Raw genomic sequence first — 15,276 nt, 5'->3', positions numbered from 1 at the left:
ATTCATTATGGGCATTTCTATTCCGCACAATTTGCCACACGGCGCTGGTTTGTGAAAAAAAAGAGACAATGGCTTATAAAATGCTTTTGAATGCCTAAAAAGAAGGAGAGTTCACGCTGAGCCTCCTCTGCTTTCTTTTTCAGCAAGAACCTTCTTTGTGACTTTGGCTGAGCTCTGCTGAGAGTAAGTAAATTGGGAAAATCAGAGATTTACTTTTTACATTTTTGGACATGGCGGGGAACGTAAGAGAGAGAAAAGAGCAATAAAAGACTGATGGTATGATTATGGGCAACCCTAATAAACAAATGGACAAAGTTAGCAGAAAAACAATGAAGAGCATGGCGAGACTGCGGCTAAAATGATAAACAACTTAAAAAGCAAATGCAAAGAAGAGGAAATAGAAAGCCCATCGCAAATAGATACATTTGAAATGGGGAGAACACATCAGCTTCCGTGACCTGGGTGCCGCCTGAGGCTCACATAAGGATCTGTGGCGTTGCTGGTGTGCACAAAACACATTATTGACTCAGCCATGAGATTATTTTATTTTGTGCCAATGCGTTGCAGTGTAAACGTGGGAAGAGTTTTCAGCAATAGCAGAGAGGCACGGAAATTGTCACTTTCCGAGCCCTTATCTATCTTGTGGCGGCTTTTTCTTTAAAACACTTGGCATGTAGAAGGTGTACTTAGCGCAGATTGTCACGGTGAAGCATGAAGTGCTTTTTCAACTAGGATGAAAAAGATCTTCTGAAGAACCGCTGGAACAGCAAGTAAAAAAAAAAGCAAGCACAGAAACAGTCAGAGAGACAATTGCACCCATGCAGGGAGAGGAGAGCCAAGCTCAGGCACATGCAGCCGCGCTGAGGACAGACACGCTGCAAGGGGGGGCCGGGGGAAGGAGAGGGGTGTGCAAAATGTTACTGGCTGGGCAGGGAGGGGGGAGAGGTTTGAGGGAACGAAGGAGCGATCCCTGCGCCCCGGGCAGGAGCGCCGAGGTTGAGGAAAAGCAGGTAACAGGTAAATAAGCAGCAAGAAGCCGCTCCTGAGGCGCGGTCGGAGAGGCGTCATCCCCTGCTCGTTTACTAAGCAAACGCAGTGGAAAGATCCCGCTTAGTTAAACAAGGGAACCTGAAGTCCGGCAGCGCGGAGCGCGGTCGCCTTTTTCGTGGCGGGGAGGAATTAAAATCACAAAAACCCGCTTGCAAGTGCCCTGAGAAGGGAAAGGGGGGAGAAGTTGATTTAAAGTTGCCCTCTCCTCGGTCGCCCGTGTGTCTGCCCCCGCCCCCCCCCGCCCCCGCCCGGGCGGGCGGCAGCCGGGGCCGGCGGAGGAGCCGCCCCCCGCCCCGGGCCCCGCCGCTCCCCCCGCCCCGCCGCGCCGGGGGAGCGGGGAGTGAAGTCGCGGCGGGTTTCGGCTGGAGGCGGCGGGCGCGGCGCGCAGTCTGGCGGCGGGCGGGGAGGCGGGCGGCGGTGCGCGGCGCGGACGGGTGCGGCTCCGCCGGCTTCCCGGCCGGCCCCGGGTGCTGGCGGCGGGCGAGGGGCGCGCTGCCCGGCCGCCGCTCCTCCTGCCCGAGGAGCGGGAGCGTGGATTGCGTGCGGATTGTATCTGGGTGCTCCTGGCACGGCGTGTATCCGGGGGAAAAAAAAAAAGTTTTCTGATCCGGTAAGATATTAATACTTGGCTGACTGGGAAAGGCGTTGTCAAGTTTTAAAGGACCAGATGCGCGCTGGGTTTCAGGTGCCGGAGGAAGTCGAAATAATTGCTTTTTAACTTGCTTGGAGAAATGAATTGCAAAAACTTACAAATGCACCGAATCGGCGGTAAAATGCACTTTATATTCATTTTTGCACTGGCGATAGTATCTTTCAATAAGGCTGTGCTGGGCAAGAATTTGAAATACAGGATTTACGAGGAGCAGAGAGTTGGATCAGTAATTGCAAGACTATCGGAGGATGTAGCTGATGTTTTATTAAAAATGCCTAACCCTTCCTCGGTTCGCTTTCGAGCCATGCAGAGGGGGAATTCTCCCTTGCTTGTAGTCCGTGAGGATAACGGAGAAATCAGCATAGGAGCTAAAATTGACCGGGAGCAACTCTGCCAGAAAAACTTAAACTGCTCCATAGAGTTTGATGTGATCACTCTGCCCACTGAGCATCTGCAGCTTTTCCACGTTGAAGTCGAAGTGCTGGATATTAATGACAACTCTCCCCAGTTTTCCAGAGCTCTTATCCCTATCGAAATATCAGAGAGCGCAGCTGTAGGAACCCGGATCCCTTTGGACAGCGCTTTTGATCCAGACGTAGGGGACAACTCCCTTCACACTTATTCCCTTTCTGCAAATGATTTTTTCAGTATTGAGGTGAGAACCAGGACTGACGGTGCTAAGTACGCAGAGCTGATCGTGGTTAGAGAGCTGGACCGGGAGTTGAAGTCAAGTTACGAACTCCAGCTCACTGCCTCAGATAAAGGGGTGCCTCAGAGATCCGGATCGTCCCTCCTGAAAATCAGCATTTCTGATTCCAACGACAACAGCCCTGCTTTCGAGCAGCAGTCGTATATAATCCAGCTCTTGGAGAACTCGCCGATTGGGACTTTGCTCATAGACCTCAATGCCACTGATCCAGATGAGGGCGCTAATGGTAAAGTCGTGTACTCTTTTAGTAGTCATGTGTCTGCCAAAATTATAGAGACTTTTAAGATTGATCCAGAAAAAGGACATCTGACTCTCCTGAAGCAAGTGGACTATGAAGTAACCAAATCCTATGAAATCGATGCGCAGGCTCAAGATTTGGGGCCGAATTCTATTCCAGCTCACTGCAAAATTATAATTAAAATTGTGGATGTCAATGACAACAGACCCGAAATTAACTTAAACCTGATGTCCCCAGAGAAAGAAGAGGTAGCTTACATTTCGGAAGGGTCACCCGTGGACACTTTTGTTGCCCTGGTCAGAGTGCAAGACAAGGACTCTGGCGTGAATGGAGAGATAGTTTGCAAGCTCCATGGTCACGGCCACTTTAAACTTCAAAAGACTTATGAAAATAACTATTTAATCTTGACTAATGCCACTCTAGATAGGGAAAAGAGATCTGAATACAGCTTGACTGTAATAGCGGAGGACAAGGGAACGCCAAGCCTCTCCACAGTGAAACACTTTACTGTCCAAATCAGTGATGAAAATGACAACCCACCCCGCTTCCAGACAAACAGATACGAAGTTGTTATCTTGGAAAATAACTCTCCGGGAGCGTACATCACATCAGTCACAGCCACAGACCCAGATCTAGGCGACAACGGGCAGGTAACCTACACTATTTTGGAGAGCTATATTTTGGGAAGTTCTATAACCACCTACGTGACCATCGATCCTTCCAACGGAGCAATCTATGCCCTGCGAACCTTTGATCATGAAGAAGTAAATCAAATTGCCTTTATGGTGCAAGCTAGGGACGGAGGGAGTCAGCAGCTTGTTAGCAATACCACGGTTGTACTAACCATCATTGACGAGAATGACAACGCTCCCGTCATTGTGGGGCCAGCGCTACGCAACAGCACAGCAGAAATCTCAATCCCTAAAGATGCTGGAATTGGCTTTCTTGTCACCAGGATAAGGGCTACAGATAGAGACTCTGGTATGAACTCTGAACTCAGCTGCTCCATAGCAGCTGACAAGGAAAACAGCATCTTTGTGATGGATCCCAAAACTTGTGACATCTCTATCAATGTGAGCGTTGAATCAGTTCCAGCAAAACAATGGGAGTTTTTTGTCATAGTCCAGGATAAAGGCAGCCCTCAGCTTAGTACTAAAGCACTCCTGAAATGTACCGTTTTTGAGTATGTTTATTCATTTTCAAGCACAGAAGCAACTTTGGTAAGCCAGCCTTCCCTGGATGTCTCCATGATAACAATTATATCCTTAGGATCAATATGTGCCGTGTTGTTGGTCATTATGGTTATCTTTGCTACAAGATGTAATCGAGAGAAAAAGGACACCAGGTCCTACAACTGTCGCGTGGCGGAATCGACCTACCAGCACCACCCAAAACGACCCTCAAGACAGATCCACAAAGGGGACATTACATTAGTGCCAACGGTTAATGGCACTTTACCCATCAGATCTCACCACAGAGCTTCGCCGTCATCCTCTCCGACCCTGGAAAGGGGACAAATGAGCAGCCGGCAGAGCCACCACAGCCACCAATCGCTGAACAGCTTGGTGACAATCTCCTCTAACCACGTGCCCGAAAATTTCTCGCTGGAACTCACCCACGCTACGCCGGCTGTTGAGGTAAGGTCCATACCTCGTTTTGCACACCCATGCGCTCATGCATTCACTTGGGAGCACGGGGGTGCTCTGCGTGCAGCCTGTGAGAGCAACGGGCGATTAGGTCTGTGCCTAATGAGAACATGTTACGAATTTCTCTTTAGATGTCACAGCTTTGCAGTTTTACTCCAGCATCAACTGAATCCATTACCATGGGGAACAGGATTAAATCTGTTATTAATAGCATTATTTCTTGGTTTTTCCCTGTCAGGTCGAAACAACAGAGTGTAACACAGACAGTACTCTGCTCTGGCTTACTGCTCACTCGCCCTTACTTGCCTTCCCTTCCCTTTCCCTCTGTGTAGCTCTGTTTAAGAAAGAGTGCCAGAGCATTCATATAGAGAAACAATACAGGAAATTCTTTCGTTCATGGGGATGGAGAACTAAAAGGTTAAACACTCACACAGTTTAAGTACGGCTGTTGTAATATAGGATCGTAGTATCTCAAACTTTGAGACTACCCATCTCGGTTTTTACTGCAAATGCTATGTAATGGCTTAAATGAGAGCTGTGTCCTGGGAACTCTTTACATGTAGAGCAATGACATTTTATTTTGAATTAGGATCCTGGAATGGTAAGGGGTTGATTCTAATCTAAACAAAACTCCACCTCTGTTTAATTACTTGTTTTACTTGTTAATGAATGAATTATTATGAGTTCAGAGGCTAATGAACAGCAGGGCATTTCCTCATTGTACAAGGTCCTCAGATGTTTCCTGTGGCAGACACTATGCTACAAAATAGTCTGTTGTAATGTATTATATATGTGCAGGAATTTGATTTAATTAAAGTTTAAAGAAAAAAAAAAAAACACCCAACAAACCAACCTGTGGAGTGAATTAGTGGTTTTACAACTAGGAATTTGAGCTTTCATTTCAAGAAATCAGTCTTTTCACCTTTTCTTTAGCAGGTTTCTCAGCTTCTCTCGATGCTTCACCAGGGCCAGTATCAACCAAGGCCAAGTTTTCGAGGAAACAAGTATTCCAGAAGCTACAGGTAAGGATCTGGACTGTTCTGCTGCACACGCATGTACATGTATCAGAAAATACAGATGTGTATTTTTAATCAAAAAGTGGAATATAACATACGTGAGAGAATGTAATTCCACCATTACCACAATTCTCTTCACAGGTATGCGCTACAAGATATGGATAAATTCAGCTTGAAAGACAGTGGCCGGGGTGATAGTGAAGCTGGAGACAGTGATTATGATTTGGGGAGAGAGTCTCCAATTGACAGACTTCTTGGGGAAGGATTCAGTGACCTTTTCCTTACAGATGGGAGAATTCCTGCAGGTAAGAGCACAATGGAAGCTGAACAGTTTATTTACAGTGCTGCCTGGCTGTCACTTTGATGAAGCTACTACTGAGAAAGCAAAAATTCTTTAGCTTTCAAGTCCTGTGTTTCCTTCCTTTTTACTCTGCTTCATGATAAATATTGAGCTGAAGCCTTCACATATCTAGTAAAATGAAACCTCAGACACAACTGAAAATCTGCCCAGAGCAATGCCTACTTTTTTCTATTATTCACATCATCATGAGCTGGCTCCAAATTCCCCCCAAAAGCACGATCTCCTCCATGGCCTTAGACTTTTAATGACTGGGTGGATGTTTTTGTAAAGCCAGGCAGTTGTGGTTTGTTAAAAATAACACTGAACTATAATTTGGGAGATACATTTTCCACAGTGGGTTTGATCCATATGATACAAACTTCTACCGTTCAGAAATGGATTGTGAAAGTGGTCTGGAAATATGGATGGAGAAGAAAGAAAAGTGTATTTTTTCCCACTGAAAAATGAGCTCGAGTGGCGAGGGAAGGATCTAAATATGTCCCAGATTTTAAATCTTGCAACCCTAATTTCTAGAAGAAAGAGCTCAAGGGGTACAATTCAGTGGCAGAGGGCAGAAAAGAAAAAAGCTAGAAAAGGGTGAGAGAAAGTAAGATAAACACACACGTACATATTCATGTGTATGGAGTACCACTTTTAAATTTATGCCCAGTTATATGTTGAATAAAAGAGGCTATGGGAAATCCCACTAAGTACAGATACGGGAATTGTGTAATTACTTTAATAATTGTACAGCCACTGGTTGTACCCTAGATCTTGTACTTATTTCAGATCATATTTAGTTCTCTCTGTATAATGGACAGGGATGGATAATTTCAGTATGGTTCACTGAACCAAGAGTGTAAACTTAAAAGGTTTAGTAAAGTCATTTTATACACGGGGGCGCACTGCTTTGTGGGGCAGTGCAGGACATGGTCCCTCCTAAAGCGACCCCCTCATATTGCCCAGTTCTGGAGGAGAGCAGCCCTGCAGCTCCTTCCCTCTGCTGCCGCGGAAAACACCGGTGAGGGGATCGTACCTGACCTTGGTGCGTTGTACCTGAGAAATATGTTGTTACGCTAGGCAAGAGTAAACCCCAAAAGTTTCATTTGTTCTTCTTATACATTTTAACTTCAAAATTTTCTTTGTATATTTTGCTCTAGAACAGGTCTTGTATCACCTACTCAGGCCTTCACCTCCTCAACTTAGTCTTACGTACCCAATGTTTCAAAACCAGAGACCTCGAAAAGTTACTCTCTTTTCAGAATCCTTAACGGAAATCTGGAGTCCTAAAATGTTTTTTATCCTCGTTTCCCCCAGCTCCTACTGCTTATTCCTCTGCCAACTAGCATGAAGCATGTCTCGTTTTCTCCTGTGGTTAGCGAGGAGGCAGGGAGGGATCTGCTGGAGCTCTCAGTTGCCAGGGGGACTTCGAGTGCACTGCTGTTGGCACTGGCATCCAGCCCCGCTGCTGCCAAGGAAGAGCTGGCCCCTTCCCGGCGGGATGCGGTTACCCTCTTGGCTAGCTGAAATGCCCATGACTCATTTTCAGCTCTTGCAATTTGGTCTCTAAACAGGAAGGCAAAGGGTAGGATTTCCAAAAGTGCCCGGCCTTCGCCCAATGCTAATCACATTCACAGTAACGAAAACTCCTGCTGAGTACAGACAGAACTGGGTTGGGCTATCGAGACGGGCATTTAATCTCGCCCAGATGCCCTCTTGCCTCTATGCGTGGTCTTAATCCATCAGATAAGTATGTTGAACCTGTTCAGATGAGACCTGAATTGAGCTGCAGTCCAAACAAATAAAAAGGAAAAGAAAACTTCCTGGAGGTTTCCTGTTCTCCATTTTGAAAGGTTTCTGCATTGTCAGTCTGGACACAGGCAAAATGCTGTGAGAAAGTCCTTTCAGTGTGTCCCTTTAAGGTGGAACTGGAAGGGAATGGAGCCGGTCCCTCGAAACTTCAAAAATGATGTGAGCAGAAAGTTCAATAACTGTCCTTGAAAGACTTGTTTCTTCCTCTCTCACTTTTTAAATCCTCACCAATAAGCTTTAAAAAAAAATGCTGTTGTGCATTTGGGTTTTTTTTTATTTATTGCTGATTTAAGGACAGACTGTGACACCATTCAGTTTCCTCAGAGTATCTTTCGATCTGATGTTCAGGAATGTCAGAATTTATTATTTCATACCAAAACCAACCCTGATACAAAACTCCCAATAAGACAACCCTCACTGCTAATGAAATGCTAGACCATTGAAAGTCTCCCATTAATTTACACGAGTCTTCTTAATTAGAAGAATAATCCTCACCTGCTGGGAGGAGTTGAGATCTGGTCCAGGCTCCATGGATCACTTCGATGTCTTTTCTCTTTTCTAACTCTTAGGCATTTTCTGTAAAACAGCACACGTGTGCTTTTCATACATTGGAACAAAGCACTTGAAGGCATTTCAGTCACTCGTATCAAAACTTCAGCCCCTGATATTTTCTAGGTTGCTTTTTTTGTTTGAAGCTCACTGATCAGCAAGCTATTTGCAGTAGCTTGTGCAATATCCAGCCTGCAGCCTGAACCTGTATTCTTGAAGAAATTCATACTCTCGCATGTAAGACACTGAGAAAGTTTATACTCAGAGGAACAGAAAGGGCATTAGGAAAGCAAACAATATGATAGGCTGTGTAAAGCGCAGAGATAAATAACGCTGACAGGGTAAGAGTAGGACTTTATCAATCACTGGTATGGCCTGAGCTGAAATACTCTGTTCAGTTCTGCTTACACCATTGCAAAAAGATTTTTTGATAAACTGAGTGGATCCAGAGCCAGATGGGAAACGTGATGAGAAAGCGAGGAAAACTTACGGGGCATGACTGCAAACATTTCTTATGTGTTCAATATATGAAGAGGGAAAGAAAAAGAAACTGTGTTCTGCATGGGCTAATCTAATGATTAATTGATAGAGAATTAGGGCAAAAGCTTCTTAATGGTCAAAATATGCATAATGCAAAGAGTCTGGAGTTTCTGAAAACTTTATTTTGAAACATGTGACTCAGATTCAAGTTAGTGGCCCCTGCAGTGCCTAGGTCTTCTCCTGCAGGTCCGCCAGGCACCCAGGCAGCGCCCAGCCTGAGCCGAGGCTTTGTGTCTTAGAGAGTCGGTTCCCTTTGGAGAGGAAAATTTGGCCTCTCTCCTGGCACATCTCTCTTTGCAGGTCTGTCAAATAGGGCTTTGCCTGTCTCCACTTCCAGGGACCATTCCCAGACCTCTTCAGGTGTTTGCGGAGGACTCTCGCGGTGCCCCTCCATGGGCCAGTTCAGGCCAGCGTAGCTCCCAGGGATGCAGTCACTTGCCCCATCGTATTGCTTCTCCCTGGGAGACACCACTAACACCAAGCAGCTGAAAGAGCAGCTCTGTAGTCTTCTGCTCTCCAGCCCTCCTGGCTGGCCTGGATGCCCACCTTGGGGTTAGAGCCCCCCTTGTGCCAGCGCCAGAGCCAGCACGGTCCAGTAACCTGAGCTACAGAGCTGCAAGTGCACCTCCGCGTAACTCCAGTATAAACACTGGAGTCACACGGGGTGTGAATTAAGCCCTAGGTATTCTGATACTGGATTAAAATTTAACTGATTCAGTTCAAAAGGTAATATGGCAGTGGATCACCTCATATTCAACATACACCTCCTTGTCAGATCAAAAGGAGGTGTGTTAATGAAGAGGGAGATCCCTCTGCATGTTATTGTTCTTTCTTCTTTATTTCCGCTCTCCATTTATTCCCACTTTATTACTCTGATGTGCTTCTCTAATTGCATGTGGAAGACTTCACTAAAACTTAAGTAAATGCTAGGAGGTAGAAACACCTTCATTTTATTTTATTTTATTATTTTTTTTTTTAATGAAACAGGACCATACAAAGGGAGTGAATGGCTTTAAGTCACGAGTGCTTGTTTTCCACCTGGGATTTACATGTTTATCTTCAGTCCTAGCTAAGAGATCACATTACTGTCTTACGTGTCCTGCATTTATTGTTCTCATTTTCTGAGACCATTCAGAATGGAAGTTTAGATCCAGACCATTTGTATTTGCCACCTTCCTGCACACAGAAAGTGAACCCAAACGCCCGATTTGAACATCTTTGGAGAAGTTCAGTCCTTGTGTTAGTCCCTGCGAATGTAAGAGAGATCTGCAACAGGAAGGGGATGCTCACTCTCCTCTTTTCTCTCTTGCAGCGATGCGGCTGTGCACGGAGGAGTGCCGGGTTCTGGGGCACTCTGACCAGTGCTGGATGCCACCGTTGCCCTCTCCCTCCTCCGATTACAGAAGCAACATGTTCATCCCTGGGGAGGAGTTCCAGTCCCCCCAGCAGCAGCTGCAGCTGCCGCCGCAGCAGCAGCAGCAGCAGGGCCTCGAGGAAGATCCACAGCCTGCTGACGCCAGCCAGAAGAAGAAGAGCTTTTCAACGTTTGGTAAAGACTGCCAGAGCGAGGAGGAGTCGGGGGACACCTGTACCTCCTCTCTCCTCTCTGAAATGAGCAGCGTCTTCCAGCGCCTGCTGCCTCCCTCGCTGGATGCCTACACGGAGTGCAATGAGATGGATCGCTCCAACTCGTTGGAGCGCAGGAAGGGACATTTGCCAGCCAAGACTGTAAATTATCCACAGGGGGTGGCAGCCTGGGCAGCCAGCACACATTTCCAAAATCCTGCCAGCAACGGGCCCGCTCTGGGGACTCACTCGAGCGCGCAGCCTTCCTCTAAATGGCTGCCAGCCATGGAGGAGATCCCAGAGAATTACGAAGAAGATGATTTTGACAACGTGCTCAACCACCTCAGTGATGGTAAACACGAACTCATGGATGCCAGTGAGCTGGTGGCAGAAATTAACAAGCTGCTGCAAGATGTCCGGCAGACCTAATTGTTTCAAAAGCCTATTTTTCCATATTTATGGAAAACCGGAAGGAAAAAAAATAAAGAACAAAAAACAGACTGAGAAGAACTGGCATTGCCAACTAGTTGCATTTATCATAAATGTGTCTGTGTATGTTGAATATTAAAATACTGTATTTTCATATGTACACAATGCAAGTGTGATTATCTTTATCTGTATTTTAAAAATACATTTGTACCTTATATTTATGTGTAATTTAACAAATAAATTTTATTTTTGTACACCCACAGCAAGCATGTTTTCCTAAATGTATATAGATGGTACCACCCTTGTCAAACTTCCAGCATTCTTGCCACACAGGCATGTTAAAAAAAAGGGGGGGGGGGGGGGCGGGGCGGGGGCTATTCCTTTCCCTTATTATTTCTTTTAAGTCTCAAATGTTACAAATACGAATTCAAACCACTGAAAAGTTATGCAAACATTAGTTTCAATAAATGATCCAACACCTTGTTGCAATGTTTCATTCTTATAATAAAGCGTTGTCAACTCCCATGAAACCTAAAATGTCCTTTTTATTTTGATGCTTTTGGTCTAATCAATGGATTATTGCAGGCTGGGGTCTTCCTCTCTTTTACAAGTAAGTGTTTGTGCAAGTGAACAAATCATGGAATTCAGTGATGGGGCTTCCAATGTTATCTCTGCAAAAAAAGGTAAATTTGTTCTGCCGTTGTTATGCTGCAAAGCCAGTTGAAGCGAGCAGTGTATACTTGAAAGACAGCAATAAAATCAGCTTTTCTGACCTCAAGCTGAATTCCCAATTTATGTAAATAAAAAATTGCAATTGACTGCTTTATCCTTGTAAATGACACCAAAATATAAAGAATGTTGCATCTCCCAGGAAAGCAGCTGATTATAGCTATATTTGGCCTCTGTTGTCAGTATGCCTATATTGTATTTGCAAAGTAGTACAGGAATACTTAAGTCCCTAGAAGAGAGCTACCCTGCAGGTACCCTGGCTCTCGCTGAATCCCATCCTTCCATAGCGGGGCTTCCCCCTGTAGTGAAGCAGCCTCAATGAAAACAGTAATTTATACTGTGGTGCCATCACCACTGCGGGGGGGGGGGTGGATGTAACTAATATTTCTCAGATAAAAGTCAGTGTGGACCCTTTAGTTCCTTTTTTTCAAAAACATTTTTGGTTAGCCTGTCATACATAGGGAGATTTTTGTTATAGTAAACAAACTGATTTTACAGTTGAGAAACATAGGTGGGTTCTGGACTCCTGATGCTCATTTCAGGACAGTGTTAAGTTATTAAGAGATGGCCAGAAAAATGGGTATTTTGGGCTGTTGTTCAGAGCTGCAGATGCATATTTTTCATTGGGGAACTTTTTTACCAGAAGTGTGAAAAGCTGTTGAAATAATCCAGGTGAACCTGGGCATAAAAACTGGTACATACCTTTGTTCTGGAGAATTGCACTTGTGAAGTACCCTATAGAATATTTTTTAATGGTAGATACAGAAAAATCCTGTTTAATGTTACCTAAAAGAGCCGGAATTTTTTGTGTGCATGAGCTTTATTTGTTTGGTCTGTATGTAAAGGAAACTTTAAGCTCATTATTGGTTTCACAGTGCTGTAGATGGGACATTTGTAGATGTGTAGACATTTGTTGACACCTGAATAATGGAGAGATTCTCAACTTGCTTACACTTCAGGAGTTCATGAGTATAGCTATGCTGGCTAGAAATAGCAGGACCTCAGATTTCTGAACAAGTATACGCATTGGCAGATAAAACTATCAAAATGTCATTTTTGTCAATATAACTTATATGTTTAAGGGAACTGGCTCATCAGCGTTGGTACAAGAAGATCCTGTAACAGTGGAGGCTCTATTTATGTTTTGGGCAGTTGTTGCAGAACCTTTGAATGCCAACAAGACCTCAGTCTCACAGAGCTGTTGTCTGTTGCTGAAAGGAAGAAGTCAACACATCTCATTTATTAAATATTTGAAAAACTCTTCCCTGTTTTTCCCCTTCCTTCCTGCTAATAGGCCTTAATGGCCCCAACCAGCCTCACCTGGGTTCCACCCTCCCACTCCCCCTGACCCCAAGGGCTCAGGAGCTCATTGAAGCTCAGCCTGGGGCATTCAGCTGTTGTATGAGTGTTGGTCCCTGCCCTTGCTTCTTGGATGGACCTAGGACTGACTTTATAGCAGTGTCTCCAACCCCATATCCAGCTGCTGCTGACAGGAGTCCTTGGATAGACCCTCACCCTGGTTTGTCACCTTGCCATGTTGGGGGCTGTCAGTGGATCCCATTCCCAGCACCTGGCTCAAGCTGCTGCCTTCAGGTACTGTCGGACGGCACTGTGTCAGTGCGGGTGCTGCCTGGGGTGGGACTGCTCTCAGCTCCCGCCTGCCTCCTGCCTGCCTCCCCGGAGCGGCCCTGCTCTTGGTGCTCCCTGACAGTATCTCACGCCCCATGCTCATCCCGAGTCTTGCCTCTTTATCAGCAAGGTCAGGTTGACTCTGACACCAGTCTAGATGCTGTAGCAGTCCTGCCAAGTCCTGAAGTTTACAAGGGCATGGCTTCCTCCATAGCTAGGTTGTTTCTGTCTCATTTCAGCCCCCCCTTTCAGTTTCCCTCTTCATCAGTATCCAGTTCTGGTCCTGCTCCCCAAGTTCCCTCACTCCACCTCATTCTCCTTCTTCTCAGCTCTCTGACTCTGCTTCCCGTAAGTCACTCTTACCCACGTACTAATCCTGCACAGCCCACGGCTGTGCTCTTGTGTTTACAAAGTACGTGGTGTCCCAATAACATTGCCCATGACCGAAATTCCCAGTTTCTACCTCTACCTCCAGCTCCACTGGATTCCTGAATTCCCCCACACCCAATGCCTTTTATTGGGTGACTGTTGGGGGTGGCAAGGGCTGATGTGCCCGGCTGCACCTCCCTGCCGCTGACTTTGCACAGGAGCGGAGTGGGAGAGGGAGGCTCAGGCAGAGCAACTCCCAAGACGAAACTCATGCCTGCTTAGGAAATCGCTGGTTATTTGATTCCAGGGCACGCGCGGTGTGCGAGATGTACAGGGGGACTGGCGGTTACGTTAAAAGTGTACAAGATGGTAGTTGGACAATAGCTATTAAACTTGAAAATTAGTTTTCCATTGACGTGGATAAAACATTGCTGTCTGTTTGGAAATCAGCAGCTGAGAATGAAACTCCCCTTCAAGTGGTGCAGATTCCTCCTTCATAAAGAAATGCCAGATAGATATTGCTTCCCTTTTCTAGAAGAGGAAATATTAGACCTTCGGGCTCAGACTGGTTTGTGCTGTCTACAGACTTGCAGGGCAGCCTGATAAGTTCCATTTGCACAGTCGCATCATCCGCTAGGGATTACCAACCTGTTTTAAATTTAAAATCCTTAAATCAGTTTATGCCCACTGGCCCATGTCACATGGATAGTCCCAATGATTTAAAGAGCCATTGTTTGCAGAGGGGGCTTTCTAGCAAAAATAGATTGCAATGAATTTCTCTGGTAGTGCTAGGCATCCAAATATCATAAAATACGTAAGGCTTTCCTAGAGGGGATTTCTGTACCAACACACAGTAATAGTATTTGCTATGTGCATTGCTGCAAGAATCTTATCATGTAAAGAGACCAGTTATAAGACCAGTCTCCAGGAGCAAAAATGTTTACTTAGATTATATCTGAAATGCATCCGAGTTTGAGCTGCATTTATTATCGATAGGAAGCTTGCTAAAAGATCTGTAGATTGTGACAAATGAGGGAAAAATCTATCTTAATCCTACTCTGTTTAGAGTCCCTCTTTTTGTCAGGCTTCCCTTATAAATGAGAGAAATTTTATATATATGTGTGTGTGCACACATATGCAAAAACCCTAGCACCAAATCTCTTCTGTGTCAAGAACAGGGAAAACTGATATTACACAGAGTAAAAAAAAAAAAAAAAAAAAAAAAATCTGGATTTGCTACATTTTGGCAACTAATAGAGGGTTAGGGGTTGAGAGTGTATTTTAAACACCAAACACGAGCATGATTATCCTGTCCAGAGTGCTCGGTTGCTGGCACTTCTATAAATGCTTGGCACTTTTTTATCCTTGAAGCCAGAAAGTTTTCCTCCTTGGTATCATAATGACAGAAAAGGTCATGAAAGTCAGCAAATATTACTTACCAATATACTGGTTATTGCTATGTGCTGGTGGTTCTGTCATTGCTACCATAGGTGAAATTAGTAAGACTTTTTGAACAAATACAAAGCTTAATTAATGGATGCTCAACCACTATTTTTCTCCAGGCTCCATGTATGTTTTCTTTTTCAGTGGGTTCTGAAAAGGATAAACTCAAAAATGTACTGAAATAATGATCAGAGATAGTGGGCTGTTTGACCACTTCTTTAATTTGTGTTTAAAGTAGTTCTGTAACCACTGCATTGCACTTCACTGTTCGGTGCCCATTAGGGCACATTGAGAGGATGTGGCGGATGCGGCTGTCACTAATGTCTTTGCTGCATTCCACACCCTGGTTGTGTTTATAGTTACTTGGTTTAAAGACAGCAATAGAAAGCAAACAAAAGCTACCGCAAAATATTTAACCTTTACGGTTTCCTATCTTTTTTTTTTAATGAAAAATTGAAATTCATAGAAAATGCCAGGAAATTTAATTTCCTCCTCTTCTCTGCAACCTGCAGAGAATGTCAGATGTTTCCAAAGATTAGAAGACTTGAAAACCTCGACT

General features: G+C 44.9%; 1 protein-coding gene across 2 annotated transcripts; it reads left to right on the top strand.

Annotated features, from left to right (window-relative positions):
* The first annotated feature begins 1,466 nt into the window (after positions 1 to 1,466).
* PCDH18 (protocadherin 18) lies at positions 1,467 to 10,793 on the top strand. 2 transcript variants are annotated; one of them, XM_082314786.1, is made up of 4 exons: positions 1,467 to 4,286; positions 5,232 to 5,317; positions 5,453 to 5,616; positions 9,865 to 10,793. In XM_082314786.1, exons 1-4 carry the CDS (start codon positions 1,782 to 1,784, stop codon positions 10,545 to 10,547), a joined length of 3,438 nt encoding a protein of 1,145 aa, XP_082170912.1. In that variant the 5' UTR covers positions 1,467 to 1,781; the 3' UTR covers positions 10,548 to 10,793. The 2 variants fall into 2 exon arrangements, with proteins under 2 accessions (XP_082170912.1, XP_082170911.1); XM_082314785.1 differs by having other exon boundaries at positions 5,229 to 5,317.
* The last annotated feature ends 4,483 nt before the right edge of the window (positions 10,794 to 15,276 follow it).

This window comes from Platalea leucorodia (genome assembly GCF_965183815.1).
Source record: "Platalea leucorodia genome assembly, chromosome: 6".
In the NCBI taxonomy this organism is placed as follows: Eukaryota; Metazoa; Chordata; class Aves; order Pelecaniformes; family Threskiornithidae; genus Platalea; species Platalea leucorodia.
This window is presented reverse-complemented; position numbering and strand designations above follow the sequence as displayed.

Coding starts and splice junctions, on each gene's coding strand:
- PCDH18 (XM_082314785.1), top strand. CDS start 1,782: ATGAATTGCAAAAACTTACAAATGCACCGAATCGGCGGTAAAATGCAC. Junction 4,287..5,228: donor ACGCTACGCCGGCTGTTGAG/GTAAGGTCCATA, acceptor CCTTTTCTTTAG/CAGGTTTCTCAGCTTCTCTC. Junction 5,617..9,864: donor AGATGGGAGAATTCCTGCAG/GTAAGAGCACAA, acceptor TCTCTCTTGCAG/CGATGCGGCTGTGCACGGAG.